Here is a 20,478-nt window from a genome sequence, read left to right as displayed (position 1 = left end):
CAGTGAAACGTGACTGTATGTACCATGTGTTTACTCCCCTTCCCACCAATAACGCGGCCTAAGTCAAAATAGACTTTTTTTATTCTACAATCCCTCTTTTGGAACTCAAAATGAACCCCTTCTATTCATTGATGACTTCCGTACTCGTAAATGTTTAATACATTTCACATTTTTCAAACAATCTCTCTAGGCTGCTTATTTCACACTGCAGTATTGATCAGTGTATGAAGCAGCATGCATGAGAGCCCCTCAGCTCAGTGTTAAATATTAGTGTAAGAAGGATTTGAGGGTGCAGAGCAGAGCACTAACATCGTAGGCTCTGTTTTGTGCTCTTGGTTCTAGTCGCAGCGGCGTGTCACGTTTCACCTGCCGGATGGCTCTCAGGAGAGCTGCAGTGACAGCGGTCTGGGGGACCACGAGCCTGTTGGCATTGGCTCCCTCCTCACACAACCTCTCCCTCTGGTGCAGGCGCAGGACGACTTCTACGAGCAGGCCTCCCCCGATAAGAGGACTGAAGCTGACGGCAACTCCGATCCCAACTCTGGTGAGTTGTACATTACTGCATCTCAAGGCAGAGAATTATCTTGTTGTTGCATGGTCTTGCATGGTATCTCTCTTTGTCTCTATCCTCTTTTACAAACTTTAAAGCACCATTGCAGACATTTTAAATGACGGCAACTTGTTCACTCAGTGGACATTGTGTTCAATTTGATTGGGTTGAAGTTGTTTTTTATTAAATGTTCTGCTCATCGTATGGAAAGGCAGTGAAATCGGAACATGTTTAGTCTGTTGGTGTGGGTTAAGGCAAATCAATTCAGATGTTGCTTTAGGGAATGACTAAAACTCCTTGAGCAGAGATGATAAATAGTCATGAAAAACAACATCAGTCTTTATAAAGAACCCAACGTACCAAATACCATTTAATTTAGAGTCATTTGATTGCCCAAGTAGGTTTCTAGTGGATCCAAGAGCAGGTCATTCATTTCTCAGTTAATCATCCAGACTTGTTCATTTCTCCCAGGAGCAAACCTGGGTCTCCCATAGGCTCCTCACCTATTTGTGAAACTCATTTGATTTATTTAGAGATGATTTCCCAGTTGGAAGTCTTGGTGCTCAGCTGAAGATGTTAACTTCCCACTATTTCTGGTGGGAATGTACATCTCCGACCCAGTTTTCTCATTTTATCATTAAGAGGTGAGGCGTGCGCCAAGATCAAGCGCATCGCCCCAAGGTCGATGCCAGCTTGACTGCTGAGGGTGGAGCAGCCAGCACCACAGACATACAAGTGCTGTGAGTAAACTGAGAGTGTGTATGATTTCAGACAGACCCTAACTTAGCAGATGTACTCACAGTTGGCAGATGTTCTCTGTGTAGGCCTACTGACTCAGAGTCTTCACAAATGAATGGATCTGCACATGCCCGACCACATGCCTTGTTTGTACAGCAGTGGAAAAAGCATTGCTTTGAGTAAAAATGTAGAACAAAGGAAGTTTACAAGAATGGAAAACTAAATGTAAACTGTCTGTTCCTATCTATGCAGGCAACAGTTGTATGCTATAGATGTGATACATGTAATAATGTACAATACATGTAATTATACAAAATAGTTAAAATCTTAAAGGGAAAATGTGTTTTTGAATGCAGGATGTAGTGGAAGATTATAATTCTTCAGTAAAAGTAGTTCATGGATGGCGATAAGTACAAAGCATGTGTAGACACTGCAGACCGATGTGTCAGCTGCAACTATGAGTTTAGTTGCCTGACATTTAAGGGGATTTTAGGTCTTGAGGAACACTACTGCATATATGGAAAAAAATGTTTTAGCCCTTGTTGTGGCAACAGAGGAAGCTGCACAGCATTCTAATACATTTCCTGAAATGATTCAATTTGATAATCATAAAAAATCAGTTGGTGTGGAGTAAACGAGAAGTGAGACCTCTTTAGCCTGCCCCTCGTCTCTGTATGAGGCTAGAGACTCGAGGCTACATCACATTCTACTAGCAGAACAAACCCGAATCTCTGACCCAATTTTTGAAAGTCTAATTGCGTTTTGGGCACTGTAGGCTTCAATTTTTGGGATAGATGAAAAATGCTAGGAATAAAAAATCCACTTCATTCTTAATTTGTCACTAGAAGAAGAAATGTCTGAGACAGCTAATTAAATAACTGACAATTAATGTTTGGCATATCATTTTATTTTACAACATTTTAATTGACAGTGAACATTAAGAAGATATATTCAATAAAACACCAATCATTAGGTAAATATGTTGAGATAAAACATAATCCAGGGAGTTATACTTTAAGTGGAATTTATTTTTATTGGAATCAGCCATGAAATTACACATTATGCAAACATTATTTTATTGAGACACAGTCCATCATTTCTTTGCAAGTGACCGACAGGCAATTGACGCCAAAAGGAATTAATAATGTTACGTATATATATATGTAAGCTGTAATTAAAGCATCAGAAATGATCGCCCCGTACTCTTGATCATCACGCTACGGTTCATGGCTTGGTCTATTTATGCAAGATGTTTAATTGACATATGCAAATTTGCTACACATGTCAGAAAAGAGCTACGCTTCACATGTGAATAAATATGCAAATAAAATGCATTAACAAATATGTTACAGACACTACAAGTATAGCACAGCTTGGCTAACTTACTCTGAATTTAGATATGTTGAATGTGTTGGAACAGTCCAATGACACAAAAACTAAAAAAAACAGCAACACTGTTTTCCGATCGAATTTTTTTAAATTTCAACTATTGAACAGCGACGCCTGACCCTGTTAAGAGACTTAACCTACATTAGATATGAATAGTATGTTTTACATTTTATAAACAGCTATTCTCTTGAAATACAAATAAACCTATGTATTTGTATACTATGTAAATTGCATACAGAGACAGAGTGGTAGAATAGGGAACATTTAAACAATAACATTATTATTTTAAAACCCTCTGCATGTTACATGACTGACCGGTACATATTTTTTTCCAACAAACGGCATCATTTATTTTTCATTAACCAATGGCATTCTGTTTTGTTAAATTGTTTTGCCTGTCAGCAAACACTTAACAGTGTTTTTTGGTCATTGACCTGCTTCTTGGCAGGATAATGATTTTATGTCTCGTGTATGAGGGATGTGTCACCTGCCGGTGGGTTTGTCAAATATGAGAACTCAGTGGTAACTAGTTTTGAGTAAGTCTCTGTCATACTTGAAAAGCCTCCGAATCGTATGAAAAGACTCAGTCTGTTGACAGAGGCAAACAGGATCTGGGAGATATTTGACACTATTATGTTCGAATTTGAAGTGTAAAGAATCTTCTTCTAACACTGTTGATAATAAAAACATTTGAGACGAGGACCTTGACAGTGGGTGTTTGTACCGCAACGCTTTGTTCAAGGTTGAAAATAATACCTTCGCTTGTTTTGCCTGACATATTGAGACTGTTAAATAGACCCTAAAATAAATCTAAATTGAAATATTATTTTAATTTAATAAACAAGTTCAAGTCTGCAATCCGAATGTTTTGGACACTTTTAAGGGTGTTCACTTGTGTTATTTGGTTGCAAACAGCAATGAAATGAACATGATAAAAATAATAGTTGACTTAGATGAGAGTGAGCAGTCTGTTACAGCAACAGCAACTTTATATTAATAATTGAATCATATTTATGGCAATTTATCTGAAGTTATCCAGACAGCATCTACACAATGTACACTACCGAATTGAATAATGAACAAAATACTGACAACCCCCTGTGATGTCCATTGCACTTACTGCATGTGAAACACTTTAAACTGATAATTTAATAGTGGGAGTAAAATAAAATTGCCTTTGGAACTTTCCTTATCTGTTTTATGTTGAGAAAAAGGGGGACTTACTAATGATCCTTTATGTAATACAGGAGAGGGGTTAGACTTATGCGTAGGTTGTGTCTTTCATCTGAACTGAGGAAATATATAAGGTGTGGGAGTTGTGAAAGTCTGATGTCTAACAGTGTTTTGATTCTTTTTACAATGGAGTAGAGAATGAAGAGATTGTTTATATTTATAACAAGAGAAAACCTGTTGAACATGAGATAGAAGAAAATGCAATAATAGATGAACGGTTATCAGGGACACAGCAGTTTCAGTCAACAATGTGATATGTTTCTTAAAGAGAGAGTTAAACTTGACAGTAATATATGAGCTGATAAGTAAAATGCCTTTCATGGATGGCCCTGTCCCCCAATAACGATTGAATTCACTACTTCAGTGTTCACTGAGCATTTTCACAAAAGTTATTCATTTGTACACGCAATTCCCAAAACAGTACTTTTAGCAAGTGCATGTGTAAACCGTTAAGAGCTTCTTAATATTCGCTGTCCACGGTGCTAGACACATGCATGAATTATTTTTCTTAAAATTATTATTTACCTTAAATGGATTTAAAGTAACTTGCTGCATGAAGTCCTCCATTAACGTTGGTAGATATTAGAAAAAAGGATGTAGAATAAAATAGCATAAATGAAAATAATTACACAGTAGATACAATGAATCTTATGAATAAGCAGCCTAATTTACATTCAGCAGTTGCAGCCTGCATCCTCACACATTTCTTTCTTTGCCTAAACTTGTTAAATGATATGTTGAATGATTTATCTATTGTTCAAAATTGCCCTTAAACACACATTAGGCTGATCTGTAAAATCAACACGTTGTATTTTACATCATTTTGCAACTGGTAGTCTCTTTCGACAAGAGAAATAGCGAGACAACGTAAACACGCCAGTCAGGGGCGGACTGGGGGGAAAAAGTGGCCCGGGGATTAATTGACAGACAGGCCCACTTAATGCGCGGCATGTATCGGCCGGCCGGCGATGAAAGTATGTTACTTAACAAAAACCCCTTTGCATTTAATGTTATTTTGACCATTATTCATATAGTAATCACATTACCTGAGCCCTTGAGTTGCCTATAGAGTAAAATAGTTATAGCATTAGTGATTTTAATGTAAACAGATCATTGAGGCAATAATATTTGGACCCAATTTGCCTGACTTGACATATGGAATAAAACTAGTGGATTGTCAAAGAAAAAAATGTCTATGCAAAAGTTATTATTAATAATAATCTTTAAGAAAATTAAAAAAAAAAAATTAATAAATTCTTTTTTATATATTTTTTTTTTGAATTTTCCATTTTTATTTTGTAATCATCTCGCGACCCCTACTTGGGAACCCCTGTTTTAGGGAATGAATTCCATTGCTGAGCCGGTTGGAAAACCTAAAAAAAAGCCGTAAAAAACACAGCTGGCATTGCCACACGCTCTATCGCGCCAACTATGGCACACGTTACCAATACACCAAAGCAGCATAGCCAGGAAAATAATCTCAGAGTCCCAGGAAAATATAAATTGGCCGATGTGGTACTGTGTTCTGCTCCCTGCGTTGAAATGAAAATAGTGCTCAAAGACTTAAAATACAAAACATTGCATCGCAGTTGTGGGTTCTTTTACGGAATAAAAGGAAAAATAATGTACAGTGTTTTGTAACTGAGTTTTAGGGTCAATCCAGCTACCAGGTAAGAGAGAGGTATCTCTGATATGTGTGCTTGTTTATAATTTGCTATAACTTCAGTGTGCACTCGGCTGAGAACAGAAAAATGTCTTTAAATTGACGCTTTTATCTTTATTAAGCCTCACTATTAAAAGACAAATCAATTAAATGGAAAGGAGGAAAGAAATTGTCAAACAACTCCACTGCAATTATAGTGTGAAGTTATTCCTGACAGTTTTCAAAGAAATAACTGAATCAAATAAACAACCAAGTCACATATTTACCAACTAAATGCATATTTTGGATGAAACATAATGCTGTCGTGAGATACAAGCCTGAAAAAAAGATATTACAATTGATTACTGGGCTGTTGAGGTCTGTCAGATTGGTTGTGCATGGATGACAGTCCCTAGACTACAAAGAAGCAGAAAGAATACATGACAGGCGAAGGCCAAGGATAAACAGAGAGGAGAGTGGGTGGGATAGGGAAATCATGTTTATTTATAAAACATTTAAAACAACCATTACTGTCTAAAGTGCTGTATGAATGATTTAAAAACATCACTGACAAGACAACACCGGGCAGTAAGACAAAAGGATCCCTTGCACAAGCAGGCAGATGCATAGACACACACATAGAGTCATAGGACAATGGAAATGGACTGTGAGATGAAATTCAATTAGTTGTTGGAGTGTTTGGAAATGATATAATGAGGAAGCAACCCTTAAGCTTCAAATCTTATCGATACTAAGAGCCCCATGCCTGATGACCTCAGAGTTTACGGGTCGGATGGGTACAAAATAAATATAACAGATTAGCCTAATAGACAGCAACAGAATCTTAAACTGATTTTTTGGATTGTCCTTGGAGACAAATGAAGAGAGCCGGCCGTGAGTGAAGAGGTTACTATGGGATGCCAATTGTGCCACATTTACATGATTTTCATGAGTGTTTTCCTACAACAAAGTGATTTGGATACATTTTTTACACACAAGCCAACCAACAAGTCGTGTCTTTGCATTTGAATGTCCTATAAAGGCAAGATCTAAACTATAATGCGGTTGGTTATATCTTGACCCTCAACAATTGTAGCCTGATTGTGAGCTTTTCAATGGACATTTGAGATTTGTTTTATTTTTTGGTTTTGTGGTGTGTGACCATTTTCAAATCAGATTTTCTTTTCATACAATAGACAATTGTATGGAATATGCACTCAGCAAAGGCTCACCTTCTGGATATTAGATCAGTCACTTACTTTTAAACATTACAGTATATCATCCAATATTATTTGATTTGTTTTGTAAACCTGAACATTTGTCTAAGATGTTTATTTTTTAACCACATGCTTTTCTTAATTCTTACACAGTGGATGTGAGTACTATCTTATACATTGACTTTTGAGCAGTGTTGTGGCATTGTTAGAGCCAAAACAATACACTATATAAATAAGATGAGAAATGATTTTAAATAGTTGGGAAATGGCAGTATTTGTTTTTCATGTATTTGACATGACACGTATATGAATAGACAAAGGGATTTGCAACAAGCAATACGGATAATCAAACAATAAGGCTAAGTAAGATGTTGAACTTGAAATTAAGAATGTTTGTTTTAGTTAACATGTTTACTAAACAACTTTCTGAGTTGTGTCCCGTTTGTGGCTGTAATCCCAGAAAAAGTTCTCTGTGCAGGTGGTAAGAGAGGACAGGCGGGAACAGGAAGAAATAAATTGTGATTGAAGCGTCTGGGAATGTCCTAACTAGCAGAGCTGTTTTTCCTGTGGCTGATTTGGCTCACTCTAGCTCTCTTTTTGTGGAGAGTTTGATAGAAAAAGGATAGCCAAAGAAATTAACCCCAAATACATCTTAGCTTAGCTAAAGAGTAGTAGCATCAACAACAGTAACCTTGTCCAATAGTGTGTTGAGCCAAGTCAGTTGGCAGTGAAACGGGGTTCAGGGGGAGTGTACCCGTAGGATAGAAACGGGGGAAGTGATGTCTGACTCAGAGGTCGAGCGGCTGTGGAGAAGAACGTGTTGCCCACATTCTGTTACTGAGTTTAGGCTAGTTAGCTAGCAGGTTTATTGTTTTGGGTGCAGTCACTTTTGCCTCCACTTGCTGTTCAAATACATGTTGAAAGAAAAATTAAATCTGTTTACAGTTCTGTTTCATATGGGTGTTGAGAGATGTATCCATATATTTAGTCCCTAATTTTGCTCTCAAAGTGCACCAGATTGATGCATTTAACTTCAACATTTAAAAAATGGGAGCATGCCCCCAGACCCCCCTAGAGGAGGTGAGGTCCACCACCTGCCCACACCCCCTGTTCAATTGTCTCACCCACATTGAGGATGCTTCCTGCGCCCATGTTTTATTCCATGCGTCAAGTCAGGCAAATTGGATCCAAAGGTTATTGCATCAATGATCTGTTAACATAACCATCTCTCCGAACTGCTATCGTCTAATCTCCCCCTGGACGCAACCCTCAGCTCACCTGATGATCTGCTCAACCACCTCAACTCCACCCTACTCACCTCCCTCAACACTTTAGCCCCCCTCAAAAATAAAACTGTTACTTTCAAGACCAACTCACCCTGGTTCACACCCGCACTGCGTAAAATGAAGCAGCGAGGCCGCCAACTTGAACGTCTTTCAAAGAAATCATCCCTAAGCTACAAACTCCATCTCAATGCATACAGAGGTGCTCTTATTGCCGCTAAATCTGCCTACCTCTCCAACATCTTCACTGACCCCTCCCGTAACCCCAGGACCCTCTTCTCCACAGTTAACAAGCTCTTCAAACCCTGTGCTGATAACCTCCCTACTTCTACTTCCGCTACTTGCAGCTCATTCCTCCAGTTTTTCGCAGACAAAATTAACGCCATTAACCACTCCTTCTCAGCTCCATCTGATCTACAAGCATCCCCAACCTCCACCGCTACCATTTCTCCCCCCATCTCCCTTGACCTCCTGACTCCTCCTCCCCAGCGCCGCCTCTCCCAGTTCAACCTGGTTACCCCGCTTGAAATACTCCATCTGATCGGTTCCTCAAATCCCACAACCTGCTCCCTTGACCCTCTACCCACTCCTCTCCTGAAGTCCTGCCTCCCTGTCCTCTGCCCCTATCTTGCTAACCTTTTCAACTCCTCGCTGTCCCATGGAACCGTCCCCTCTGACTTCAAAACTGTTGCCGTTACTCCAATCCTCAAAAAACCTGGTCTTGATCCCTCCTCCCTCACTAATTACCGCCCCATCTCCAACCTACCATTCCTCTCAAAAACTCTTGAACGCATTGTAGCCAAACAAATTCACTGCCATCTCCAAACCAACCAGCTTTATGAATCCCTTCAGTCTGGATTTTGTCCTCACCACAGTACAGAAACTGCACTCGTCAAAGTCCTCAATGACCTCCTCACCTCTGCTGACACTGGTTCCCTCAATATTCTCATCCTCCTCGACCTGAGTGCAGCCTTCGATACCGTGAGCCACAACATCCTGCTCACCCGACTCAGGGACATTGGTATTGAAGGTATTGCACTCAGATGGCTCCAGTCCTACCTCACTGAATGATCCCACTTCATCTCCCTCCCCAACCACTCCTCTGCCACAGCTTCAGTCACCCAAGGCGTTCCTCAAGGATCAGTACTTGGCCCCCTCCTCTTCATCATTTACATCTTGCCCCTCGGTCAGATACTCTGCCACTTCAACCTGGACTTCCGATGCTATGCTGATGACACTCAGATCTACCTCAGCACCAAATCCCTCCATAACCCACCCCTTACCCACATCGATTCCTGTCTGACAGCTATTAAAACTTGGATGCAACATAACCTCCTCAAACTGAACAGCAACAAAACAGAACTCCTCCTAATTGGCTCCAAATCCACCCTCAGCAAGGTCACTAACATAACACTCACCATCGATGGCACCATTGTTTCCCCCTCCAATCAGGCACGCAACCTTGGCGTAATCTTTGACCCCACCCTCTCCCTCGAACCTCACATCCGCCAAACAGTCAAAACCTCATTTTTCCACCTCCGCAATATTGCAAAAATCCTACCCTCTCTCACCCGCCCCGCAGCCGAACGACTAATCCATGCCTTCATTTCCTCCCGCCTTGACTACTGCAACTCACTTCTTCACGGCATCAGCACTACATCCCTCAACAGACTCCAACGGGTTCAAAATGCAGCTGCGCGTCTCCTCACGCATACCAAATCATGGCATCACATCACCCCAGTCCTCAAAGACCTCCACTGGCTTCCTGTCTCCCATCGCATCAACTACAAAATACTGGTCCTCACTTACAAAGCACTCCACCATTTGGCCCCCCCTTATCTCACAAACCTTCTCACTCCTTATCAACCCCCACGGTCCCTCAGATCCACCGCAGCCGGACTCCTATCCATTCCCACTTCCACACTCTGCAGCTTTGGGGACAGAGCCTTCTCAGTGGCAGCTCCTAGGCTCTGGAATTCCCTCCCCCAAGATCTCCGTGACTCTGAGTCCCTCACAGTCTTTCAGTCCCGCTTCAAAACACATCTTTTCAACTCTGTCTACCCATAAGCCCCCCCCCCCTCTCAATCAACTTCCTCTTGACTGCCTTTTTATTTATTTTTTTTAGTTTACTATACTTACTTGTTTGCCTGTCCTTGTTTGTCTACCCTCCCTCATATTGTAAAGCGTCTTTGAGTTGTGAAAAGCGCTATATAAATAAAATGCATTATTATTATTATTATTATTAAAATTAATAAATATATGCTGTAACTATTTTGCTCTAGGCAACTCAAGGGCTCAGGTAATGTGATTACTATATGAATAATGGTCCAAAATAATATTAAATGCATAGGTTTTTTTGTTAAGTAACATACTTCCGTCGCCGGCCGGCCGATACATGCCGCGCATTAAGTGGGCCTGTCTGTCAATTAATCGCCGGGCCACTTTTTCCTCCCAGTCCGCCCCTGCCAGTCAGCCATCTTGTCAGCCAGATCTGGCTGACAAGATGGCTGACATTGTGCAAATTTTATAATCGTGCAGTCAAATAAATAAAAATGAATACATTCTTAGAATCATTTTCTCAATAATGTTCGATACACCCCAAGTATCAAGAACATTTACATTGTAATAATATGGTAATATAAAAGTTGAATTTATGTAGTTTAACTACATGGTCACAATACATAAAAAATACATAGTGTAGACTGTAGACCAATACATGTCTTTCATGATTAACTATAATCATAGGAAACCAGCGTCAGCAATTGTTTTATATGTTACTATGCCGGGGATTCCAGCAAGCACATAATGCAGATTTGTTTTATCCACTGGGGCAAATAACCCGCCTACTCATTCTTAATTAAACAACATTTGAGGTGAATAAGAGGTGAGTCAGCGCACTGCACCTCGACACCTCATTTAGTCAATACCTACAGGAAATAAATGATTCATATTTAATTTTTTGTATGTTATCAGTTTTCTTTCTCCTAAAAAGAAAATTATTGTGGGTCAGTGTATTGTAAATGCACCTAGCCATTTTTCAGGGCTCAATGAGTCATATTTATAAAAAAAAAAGAAAAAAAGAATGTAATGCATTCATTTGAAATATCTTTAATAGCCATACTGTATGTGTTGGGTTTTCTTTCTTTTTTGGATTTAATATATGAGCTGGCATTACAGATCCCCTTTTTCATCCTTCAGAATGCACCAGTGATTTTCCTGGCACATTGTTCATCATTTTGGCGTATAAAAAGTATTGTCCTGTCCAAACAAAACAACAGCTCTGGCCATTTGATTACATATATATGTATTTTAAATGTTTGTTATGTTCCTATACGGTCACCCGTATCATAAAAGACCCCTCCATAACATCATTGGTTGCATGCTCAAATGGTATACATTGACAGTAGTTGTTGTTAGAAGACACTGCTGAGAAACCTCTCAGGGCAGAGGCCATAAAGGATATGATAATTATGAGTGTATGAATATATGTGTTAAATATTGAATTAGTTGTACAGAATTGCAAGAGCTTTCACCTTCTTTTCAGAATGATTATTTTCTTGTTATTTCAAGGTTCTTCTTCAGTATTTCCATCTCTTTCTCTGTGGCAGGGTTCTGGGCAGGAAGTCGAGCACTACTTGAACTCTATATCTGTTTGAAGATGAGTTATGTTAACAGGGACACGGTTCACCAAAATGGTTGGTTGCACTATTTATGCTTAGGAACATGACCAGCTGACAGGAACAGCGTGGGAGAAAGGGTGAGTGGACCAGGTGCTTGTTGAAATAGCACAATGTGACTGGGGAAGAGTAGCTGTTAAGGGGCTTTGAGGAGAGGGAAAAATGCTCAAATTCAAGATTGTTATATTCTCTACCATGAAATTCTAAGCACTTTAGCCATTAATCATTGATATACACGATATGATGGATGACACCCCCTTTATTGAGGTCTTCTTCTCTATGCCATTTTTCAGTGCTTTGTCTGAAACATGAAATAATATTTTAAAGTCCCAACTCTGCCAAGTTAATATAAAAAGTCACACACTGAAAGATATCACACACTGGTTGCAATCACTAACACATGGCTGGCCATTAGGACTAGGTCATAATGTTGCCTCTGTATTTTGAGTGTTGGCTATTAATTTCTTCACAATATTTTTCAAAATATGCTCGCAGGCAAGCAAGATGTGCCATGTGTTTATGGTTTTTAATGCCAAAATTCTAGTGCTATATTTCCCGGCGTGCCAATAGTCTCTTGTGGCAGAGAAGATTGGCAGCTTCCTCACTGTGTTTACCTTTGTACCACCAAGCTTGTTGTCATTCGGAAAGCTGGGTTACTGTGCCAGACAAAACCGGAACCTATTTATTTTGCAACTCACTGTAAAGTTTACAACTTACTTAGCAGTTCCACTTTTTAAGAGAATATCCGTTATTACCCGAAAATGACTGAAGTTGTCGCTAAACAGGTTATAAATGCAATTCATCAAGGTAGATTATTTTATGACTTTAGGTGAAAAAAACTGTATTGCGTTCGCCGTCCATTATAATCATGGCAGGCGGAAAATGTTTTTCAATATTCTCAAAACATGAATTTGGCAAAGACTGTTTGTGCCACTCACAGCAGAAGGATTGGTCCACCAGAAGCAAAGCATACCACAGACTCGGTATGTATCAAACTGAAGTATGAATGGGTTTATTCAGATGTATCGCGACACTACCGCATATATATATTTGATTATAAAATTGTATTTAATGCATTTAGAGTAGAAGAGATGTGTGATACAAACGGAAACAAACCCATCCTTTTTGTTTAGTTTCAGTACTGTTTTAGGTTGTAGTTTGGATATTACTGCTTCTTATTTTTTAGTATGATGTGGTCTTACAGTTTAAACATTCTCCATTTTCTTATGTTTTGGCCTTTTTTCTTATATTAAGTTCATACAGCAGGCAACATGACCTTATCCTTTACTTTTACAGGGCTTAGCACAAACACAAAATAGAGCTATGGAGTTATTTTTCAACCAGTGGGTGGATTGCACACTGATCTACAGGTAGTAATAACATGCCAAGATACGCAACGGTGCGCCAAAAAGAGGCAGGGAAAAACATAACTCCAAGCTATTATACATGGGTGTTGAATTAATTGATTTAAAAAGTATTTTATTAGGAAGATAATGCACTCAACAAGTTAGTATGACTTCAATTCAATCCATTTTTGTATATTCACAAGAAAACTCCACAGGGCCACTTTAGGTTGATATTCCAGAAAAATAGTCTGCTCAGAATATGCCCAAAATACTTAGGCTACATGTTGTTTGCACAGTGAGCTGCCTACAGTATGTATTAAACAGTTTGTATGTTATTTTTTGACAAAAAAGGGGGACAAATAGGAAATTAAGACCTACAGATAATAGGCATTCAGTTTTCACCGCAGTCAAGGGAAGACAAGGCAAGGCAAGTTTATTTATATAGCACCTTTTAGCACACGGCAATTCAAAGTGCTTTAAAAAATAAAAGACATTTAAGAAGTAATACAGCAGAAACACATTATAAAATGGCATTTAAAAACAGGCATTAAAAAGCAAAGATAATAAAATAAACACAACAGGTATAGAACACATGAATAAAAGCCATACTGCAGTGTGGATATGAACAGCTCAATCAAAAGCAGCGGCAAAAAGATACGTTTTCAAGTCAGACACACATTTTAGATTGGGCAACAATGAGAGAGAGTTGAGAGATGGTTGGAGATATAACCAGTTTGCCATAGAGAAAGGTGAAAAAGCCACAGAAAAGTGAATAAAGAGCGCAGAGCACAGGCTGGTGAGGAGAGTCGGCTTGGATTTTGTGCTAGAGGGATGTACATTCACTCTTGGGCAAAATGACTGTTCTTTCAGTGCCCTTCTTTGTACAGTATGCATGCACAGTGGTTGGAATGTAGGCAGTGACTTAGGACACTTTTCACTTTGGTTAGAGAAGAAGCAGAGCTCAGCACCCTGTATGAGCTGCAGGGGGAGAAGTAAGCCCTTTACGGTCACAGCCAAGAGCGTGTGCAGTATTCCAGATATAAGGTAGTCGCTTCCATGTGATCCTTCTGAAACAAAGCTGAATCTAATGTCTTTAGCAAACAAGAGCTAGTTTAAATGCTCATGCACCCCTGGTTGGTAGGAAGTACAAATGAGATATGTGTATAGCCTTTTACTCATAGTGTTTACAGATCAACACATTAGCAATGCTGAATGTGTACTGACTTGTGCTGACATCTGTATCTCTATTTATTAATTATATATTTACTGTAGATTATTTTCTTAACCTACAGGGGGAAAAGGCATGTGAACGAGTTTCAAATCTGGCCCTCAAGGCGCATGGCCAATACATTTCCTACGGCAATCCAGTATTCTCTAAATGTGTGTGACAGGAACACTCTCTGCAAAGTGACATGCAAACACTGCAAATACTTTGTTATCTGAAAGGATGGCTTGTTAAAATGTCATTATTGCAGATGATAAGAGAAGAATATGAGAGCTTGCATCAACAAAAAGCAGCTAATTAGGAGGCGGGTAATAAATAAAGCATGTCAATTTCAAATGCACTTCTATTTAAGTGTAGCCAACATAATGGGCCATGGTAAACAATAGCAGTCTAATTAACACAATATGTTTAATCTACTGTCATAAAATCTTGAAAAAAGTAATGAAATACAAAAAAAAAGGTCATAAAAAAAGACAGGAACATCTTGGCCATGTGTTCGGACTGATGTCACAGCTTGTGCTGCTGCTGCTAACGCCCTGTACACAGACACATCTTTAACTATCCTCAGGCTACCATGCCTGTGTTTGGATTGCAACCATAAAACATATGTTACACAAGGTTGTTGCCAGCATTTTAACCGTCTCATTTTATTGTGGCATGTTCATCCACATAAATACATGACATGATGTATTTTATTGCAGAAATTAGGACAATTTAAAAGCATTCCCTACACAATTGGATGTGAGTAACAGACACGTCCAGTGAAACACTGAACTCTGTGCCAGCAGCTTTGTTGTTTTTGTAGTACAGATGCCCAGCAATTGACTATTCAGGGTAAACAAATACCAGGCTGTCACTCAGTCTGGCAGCCATCCGACCACCTCAGTCACAGACAGCCAGTGAGATGCCAAAACAGTAGATGGATGTCACAGACTTGTATGCTGCACTGACAGACCCAGAGTACCTGTTTGCATTTGATTCAACTGTATATCAAAGTGATAAATCAGTATGGAGTTCCTTGAACTATACATTGTCAAGTTTGTTTTTGTCCAGGAGAAATCTTCCATCATAAAGTTTAGTTTTGACTCATTCTCACTTTCCAACAGTTGTATGAGACTGCTTTACCCTTTAATTTATGTGTACTTTTTTCATGAGAGACCTTCTGAAGGATGATCCAAGCATATTCACAGTTTTAACTCCCCTTAAACCCAGTTCTGCTCTCTGTGGGGAAGTGTGTGTTTGTGTATGTTTCTTCTGATACCTAAATCCCATTGTGTGAGGAGGAAGTAGCAGGGTAGAGTAGCTTGGGCCCCTGACCAAGCCTGTGGGTGGGTGGCATGGATTCATAAATCAGGGAGCAGTGTTAATCTCTCTCAGGTATTGGAAAGCCAGCCCTCAGTAAATATGTTGCCCCAGGATAGAATGGGGTTTAAAGGATTTCTGTCTCCAAAGAGAAATTAGGCAGGAGCTTCAGAAGTGAGCTAAATGGAAATGCTTGCTGGAGCATACAGAGAGAGCAGGGTGCTGCTGTCAGCTAGTAAACATCGTCTCAGAGTAGCCTCAGTCATTATCGTGGCATTCAGTGCCAACAGCCAGGGTGAGCAGACGGGTGGGCTGATGGAGAGCATCTTCTATGAGATAATAAGTCACAATAGGGAGGAGAAAAGTATGAGTACCGTTGGATTACACTGTTGGGAATGTAAATGATTTGTACATAAGTGTATTGGCTAATTACACAACATTCCAATTACATCCCACTTACTTTGTGCTATGGGGTGTTTTGGAAAGGATTAGCCAAACAAATTAACTCAATCTTGTCCAAATTATCATTATTTTTTTATTTTTTTCTTAGGCTTAAAATGTTTTATTGATTTAATGGAAAACAAGTCAAGAGTGGAGAAACTTTATTTTATTCAGCAGGTATTAGATGTGTTACAGGCACAATATTTGCTTCTGTCAAATAAATCTTTATCAATTTATTTTTTGTTTTTTTAAGGTCAAATAACTTGTTCTTACACTGTTTTATTTTCAATCTAAACCAACTCCTATACTACTACAGTATGTTGGCAATTAAGGGGGCCAGGAATAGGTAAAAGACGGTTAATGAGATAATATATTTCATCCACTTACCATACCTGATCCCTATTAAGGATCGGTGAGGGGTTTCATATGAGTTTATCTCATAATCTCAGCATGCTCTGAGCAAGAGGCAGGCTGATCACAGGGGGACATAAAAAAAAACGTTTGACAAATGCAACAACACTGTGTGGGCTATGGGAGTAAACATGACATCATATATAGTAAAACCCCATTCATTGTTTTGTTTTCAATTATTTGTCAATTAAATATTAAACAAATGAATTGCAGACTCAAAAAAAGTGTATTTTTCTTCCAAACAGTGTAGTGTTATATACCTGCAGAGCTTTTTCTCTGGTAAATTCCCTTGTGGAAAATGCTTGCAGATCTGCAAAGGGCATGTCATCATCAATTTGAGCAATTGCAGCTTTTAAGTTTCTTCTTTTCTTTGAACCATTCAACTAACATTATTTATTTATATATACAGAAATCCATATAACCTTATCTCTAATCTAAGAACTGATCTCACTTGTCACATAATCCTACATTGGTTTACATGTATAAACTCAGGACTGTTAGATTACCAAAAGAAACATCTTAATGCTTGATAGAGGAAAGTATTTATTGCTTGATTATAGCATATTGTTTCTGTTTCTGACAAAAAGATGATGCAACATGAAATTCCGAATAAAGAAGGTGAGAAATGATTTCGAGATGAATACCATCCTATGTTCTGCTATGGGTCCCTTGAAAGGCGCTTTACAAAGCAAATCTATTATTATTATTATTATGATAATGGTGGGATAGAGTGATAATTGATTGTAAATAGGCAAATGCAGTATACAGCTTTCCTCTATGATGGAGACACATTTACTCCCGTAATTAATTTGTTAGTTCTTAAAACACTGTTTAACATTCATAAGGATAAAGCTTCAGACATAACGCTGGAAGCAAGTTTGGGGCAACCTGTCTTAGTTTCTGTCTGAAGTATTGGCTACATTAACTTCAGTTTTAATATGTTATAATGGTAAGAGAAGTGAACAGGGTATGATGAAAATGATGGGGAAAATGTTGAAATTCTTTTGACGATACTTTCAAAGATCTGGGCATTGTGGTTGGGATTGTGATAATTGAAAGGGATATTACAGCATTTTGAAGAACTAAATGATTTGTTGTCTTAAAGGAGAAATAGATTAAAAGATGAATTATTATTTAATCACGTTTGCCCATTGGACACAGACAACTCTGTTACATGTATAACATATTAAGCTACACAACAAGATCTATGTGAGTTAAACGTTTTGACCACCTAAACCAAATAAAGAATAAGTAAGTCTTCTTTCTGCTGATCAACCGCACAACACTTTGAAAATAATTTCCATTTATATTGATTTATATTGATGTAGGACATTTTAAACAGGTAACATGAATCTTAAATCCTATTTAATAAGTGAACAATCATTCAATAATTGTTGCTATCAGTCTAGCATCAGATGTTTGACCAACATCTTATATCTACATCTGGCGTATTTATAGCCACATTAATCTAAAGCATTTTATTCTGTCGTACTGCCCACTGCTTAAAAGAAAATCTATTTCTGTCCAGGAAGGGAAAGGCACATTTTAACAGGAGACAGTGTTGCTGATGGGTGTGACAAGCATCACCAGCAAGAGCAAAATGGAGGGCTGTGATGTCTTTTTCAATCTTGCGGTAAAAAATCCTCACCAAACCCTCATTCTTAATGCAGTATAACCATAAATAACACGGTTTTGCTGCCTTCACATAAGCAACATGCTCTGCGCTCACAACAGTTTAATTCTCTGGTAACTTCCCCTGCTTGCCGTAGCCGTTTCATACAACATTTATCTCTTTATCTCTTTTTGGTTGCGCTTTGAAAGGTCAGCGGTAATCAAAATCAAAGTTGACATAATTGGAACTTTGAGCTCAGAGCTATACGGTAGGTGGCAATTTCTATCTGTGTGCGATGCAAGGGGAAACAGGGAGGCACCAATCTCTGCTTGGAAAATGAATGGCACAGTCAGCACAGAGCGGTTTAACTGCTGATCATGTGAAAGCAGTTTTACAGCACATACTGTAACTTGAGTATGCATTGAATCAAACACGACACAAAGTGTTAATTAGGTCGTTTTAGATGTGTCAATACATGAACCTTTGAGCCAAGCAAGCTGCCTCTCCGTAACTCAAGTCTACTGTTTGTCAAGCTAATCTCCCAAGTCTAGAATCATCAACGACATAGGTATTTATATTTTCATTGCACGATTGAGCCTTTTTTTTCAAAAAAACATCTATGTAAAACATGTATTATACTTTTAGTGTTGAATATCTGATTTTTTTTTTTTACATTTATAATCTATCTCTTTTTTTCCACACCTCTCATTAGCCATTAGTTTAATACTCACGCTCCCAGAGTGTTTTGGCAAATGACAAACATCATCATTCTCTGTTTCAATGTCAAACACCAATACAAACCTGCAGGCTCTGAAACTCAAAGGCACGACAAGAGAGAGAGAGAGACAAAAAGAGAGAGGGAGTATTTATCCTGACAGAGCGACTTAAATGGGTTATCATAGCATTAAAGTTCCACTCTCACTGGTCTCCTTTAGCATGTCACTGTGAGAATGTTCACAATGAAAATGGTATCTTCAGAGAAAGCTGCACCTTAACCCTGGTGAACTGATCTGGGGGTAGTGAGCGCTGTGATAGGGACTAATCCCCTGCTGTGTGCTTTGAGCAGGACTCAGAGCAATACACCAGAGGAAACCAGGGAGAAGCCTGGAACAAGCGCAAAGAAAGAGACTTCTGACAAACTGAAAAATGTGTTGAAGTGGTGTTGTCACCGTGATGCATCCTTGCAGACATCATCTCAAAATGGGATGGAGTCTTAATGCGCATGTGTGCATGAGTGTAAAGGGAGATGGTATTTGTGTGAGTGTGTCCGCACAGTGAATTTCTGAGTGAAGCATATGGCGCTTAGCTCATGTGAAAATCCACAAGGAACCAAGCTGATGCCTTCTGGTTAATTGCAGAAATTTACCAATTTAGAACTCAGAGTGAGACACTGAGAACTCCAGCAGATGTTTGGAAGGTCTCAGTTAAATAAAAAATGAGTGCCTTCTGGTTGCACGTGAGATTACAGAGTGTTAACATGTGAATCAAACAAAGGCTTGATTGCCAATATGTAGACAGAATACTTCTTGTTATAGGCTGAGGTATTCTGGGTAGTTATATGAATGTTTTTTATGAAATTAATTGGCCCACATAATATTCTTCCGGACCATAGATACAAATTCGACATTATCACTGTGTTGCACACATTGTTTTGTGGATCAAAGTTTTAAAGATTTGAGTATGGCATCTTGGCTCCTGCAATCTTGTTTTTTGGGTCAGGGTGAGGTTTTTATTTGTGACTACATGTGATGCGAGAGGATGGATCAAATTCCAACTAAACACTGAATAGGAAAACGTTTTAACTGAATGTTATAAATAAAAATCATGAACACTGAGAACACATAAGGATTAAAACTTAACGAAGAAAACAACCTAAACACTAAAACACTAATCATCCAGACTAGAAAACACCATAGTAGCAACCTGTCAATCCCAAAAGCCCATAAGCAAACTCTGCTTTATTATGTATTTGACTATTTATGATGAAATACATTATTTCCTCTCTACTGACAACCCAGTGCGGTTCCAAACTAATAGCAGAAAGAAAAGACACCACGTTATTCGTTTACTCATCAATGTGTCATACAAAATATCTCAGAGACTGTTGATTTGATTTTGACACTGCTTGGTGGAATGGTGCATCTCACAGCTGCATTCAAGTATTTAACATGACACTGAATAGCTGAAGGGGGATCAACAATTAAGGGTCAACAAAGGGGACATATTTGTTAGTGACATGCTGACAGGGACTTCAACCAACATAGAGGACAACATGTTTAGAGATGTTGTTTACTGAATGCTACTGCCTTAACTTCTAATGTTTTTTTTTTCAAAGAAATCACTTTTATCAAGGGCAAAAATCTACAGAATAGAGAGAGAGATGATGAAAAAAACTATTCAGGCAGTAATCAG

The 20,478-nt window shown here is 38.7% G+C and overlaps 1 protein-coding gene across 2 annotated transcripts in view; it reads left to right on the top strand.

Moving 5' to 3' along the window:
- Positions 1-20,478, top strand: part of pcdh9 (protocadherin 9) — a 196,169-nt gene that overhangs the window by 136,930 nt on the left and 38,761 nt on the right. The window contains exon 4 of one of the 2 annotated variants that reach the window (XM_079667142.1): positions 469-544. In XM_079667142.1, coding sequence (XP_079523268.1) covers positions 469-544 — 76 coding nt within the window. Of the gene's footprint in view, positions 1-342; positions 545-20,478 lie in introns of both variants that reach the window. The other variant, XM_079667141.1, reaches the window with a different exon arrangement.

The sequence above is a fragment of the Notothenia rossii genome, assembly GCF_949606895.1.
Source record: "Notothenia rossii genome assembly, chromosome: 2".
Taxonomy (NCBI): Eukaryota; Metazoa; Chordata; class Actinopteri; order Perciformes; family Nototheniidae; genus Notothenia; species Notothenia rossii.
This window is presented reverse-complemented; position numbering and strand designations above follow the sequence as displayed.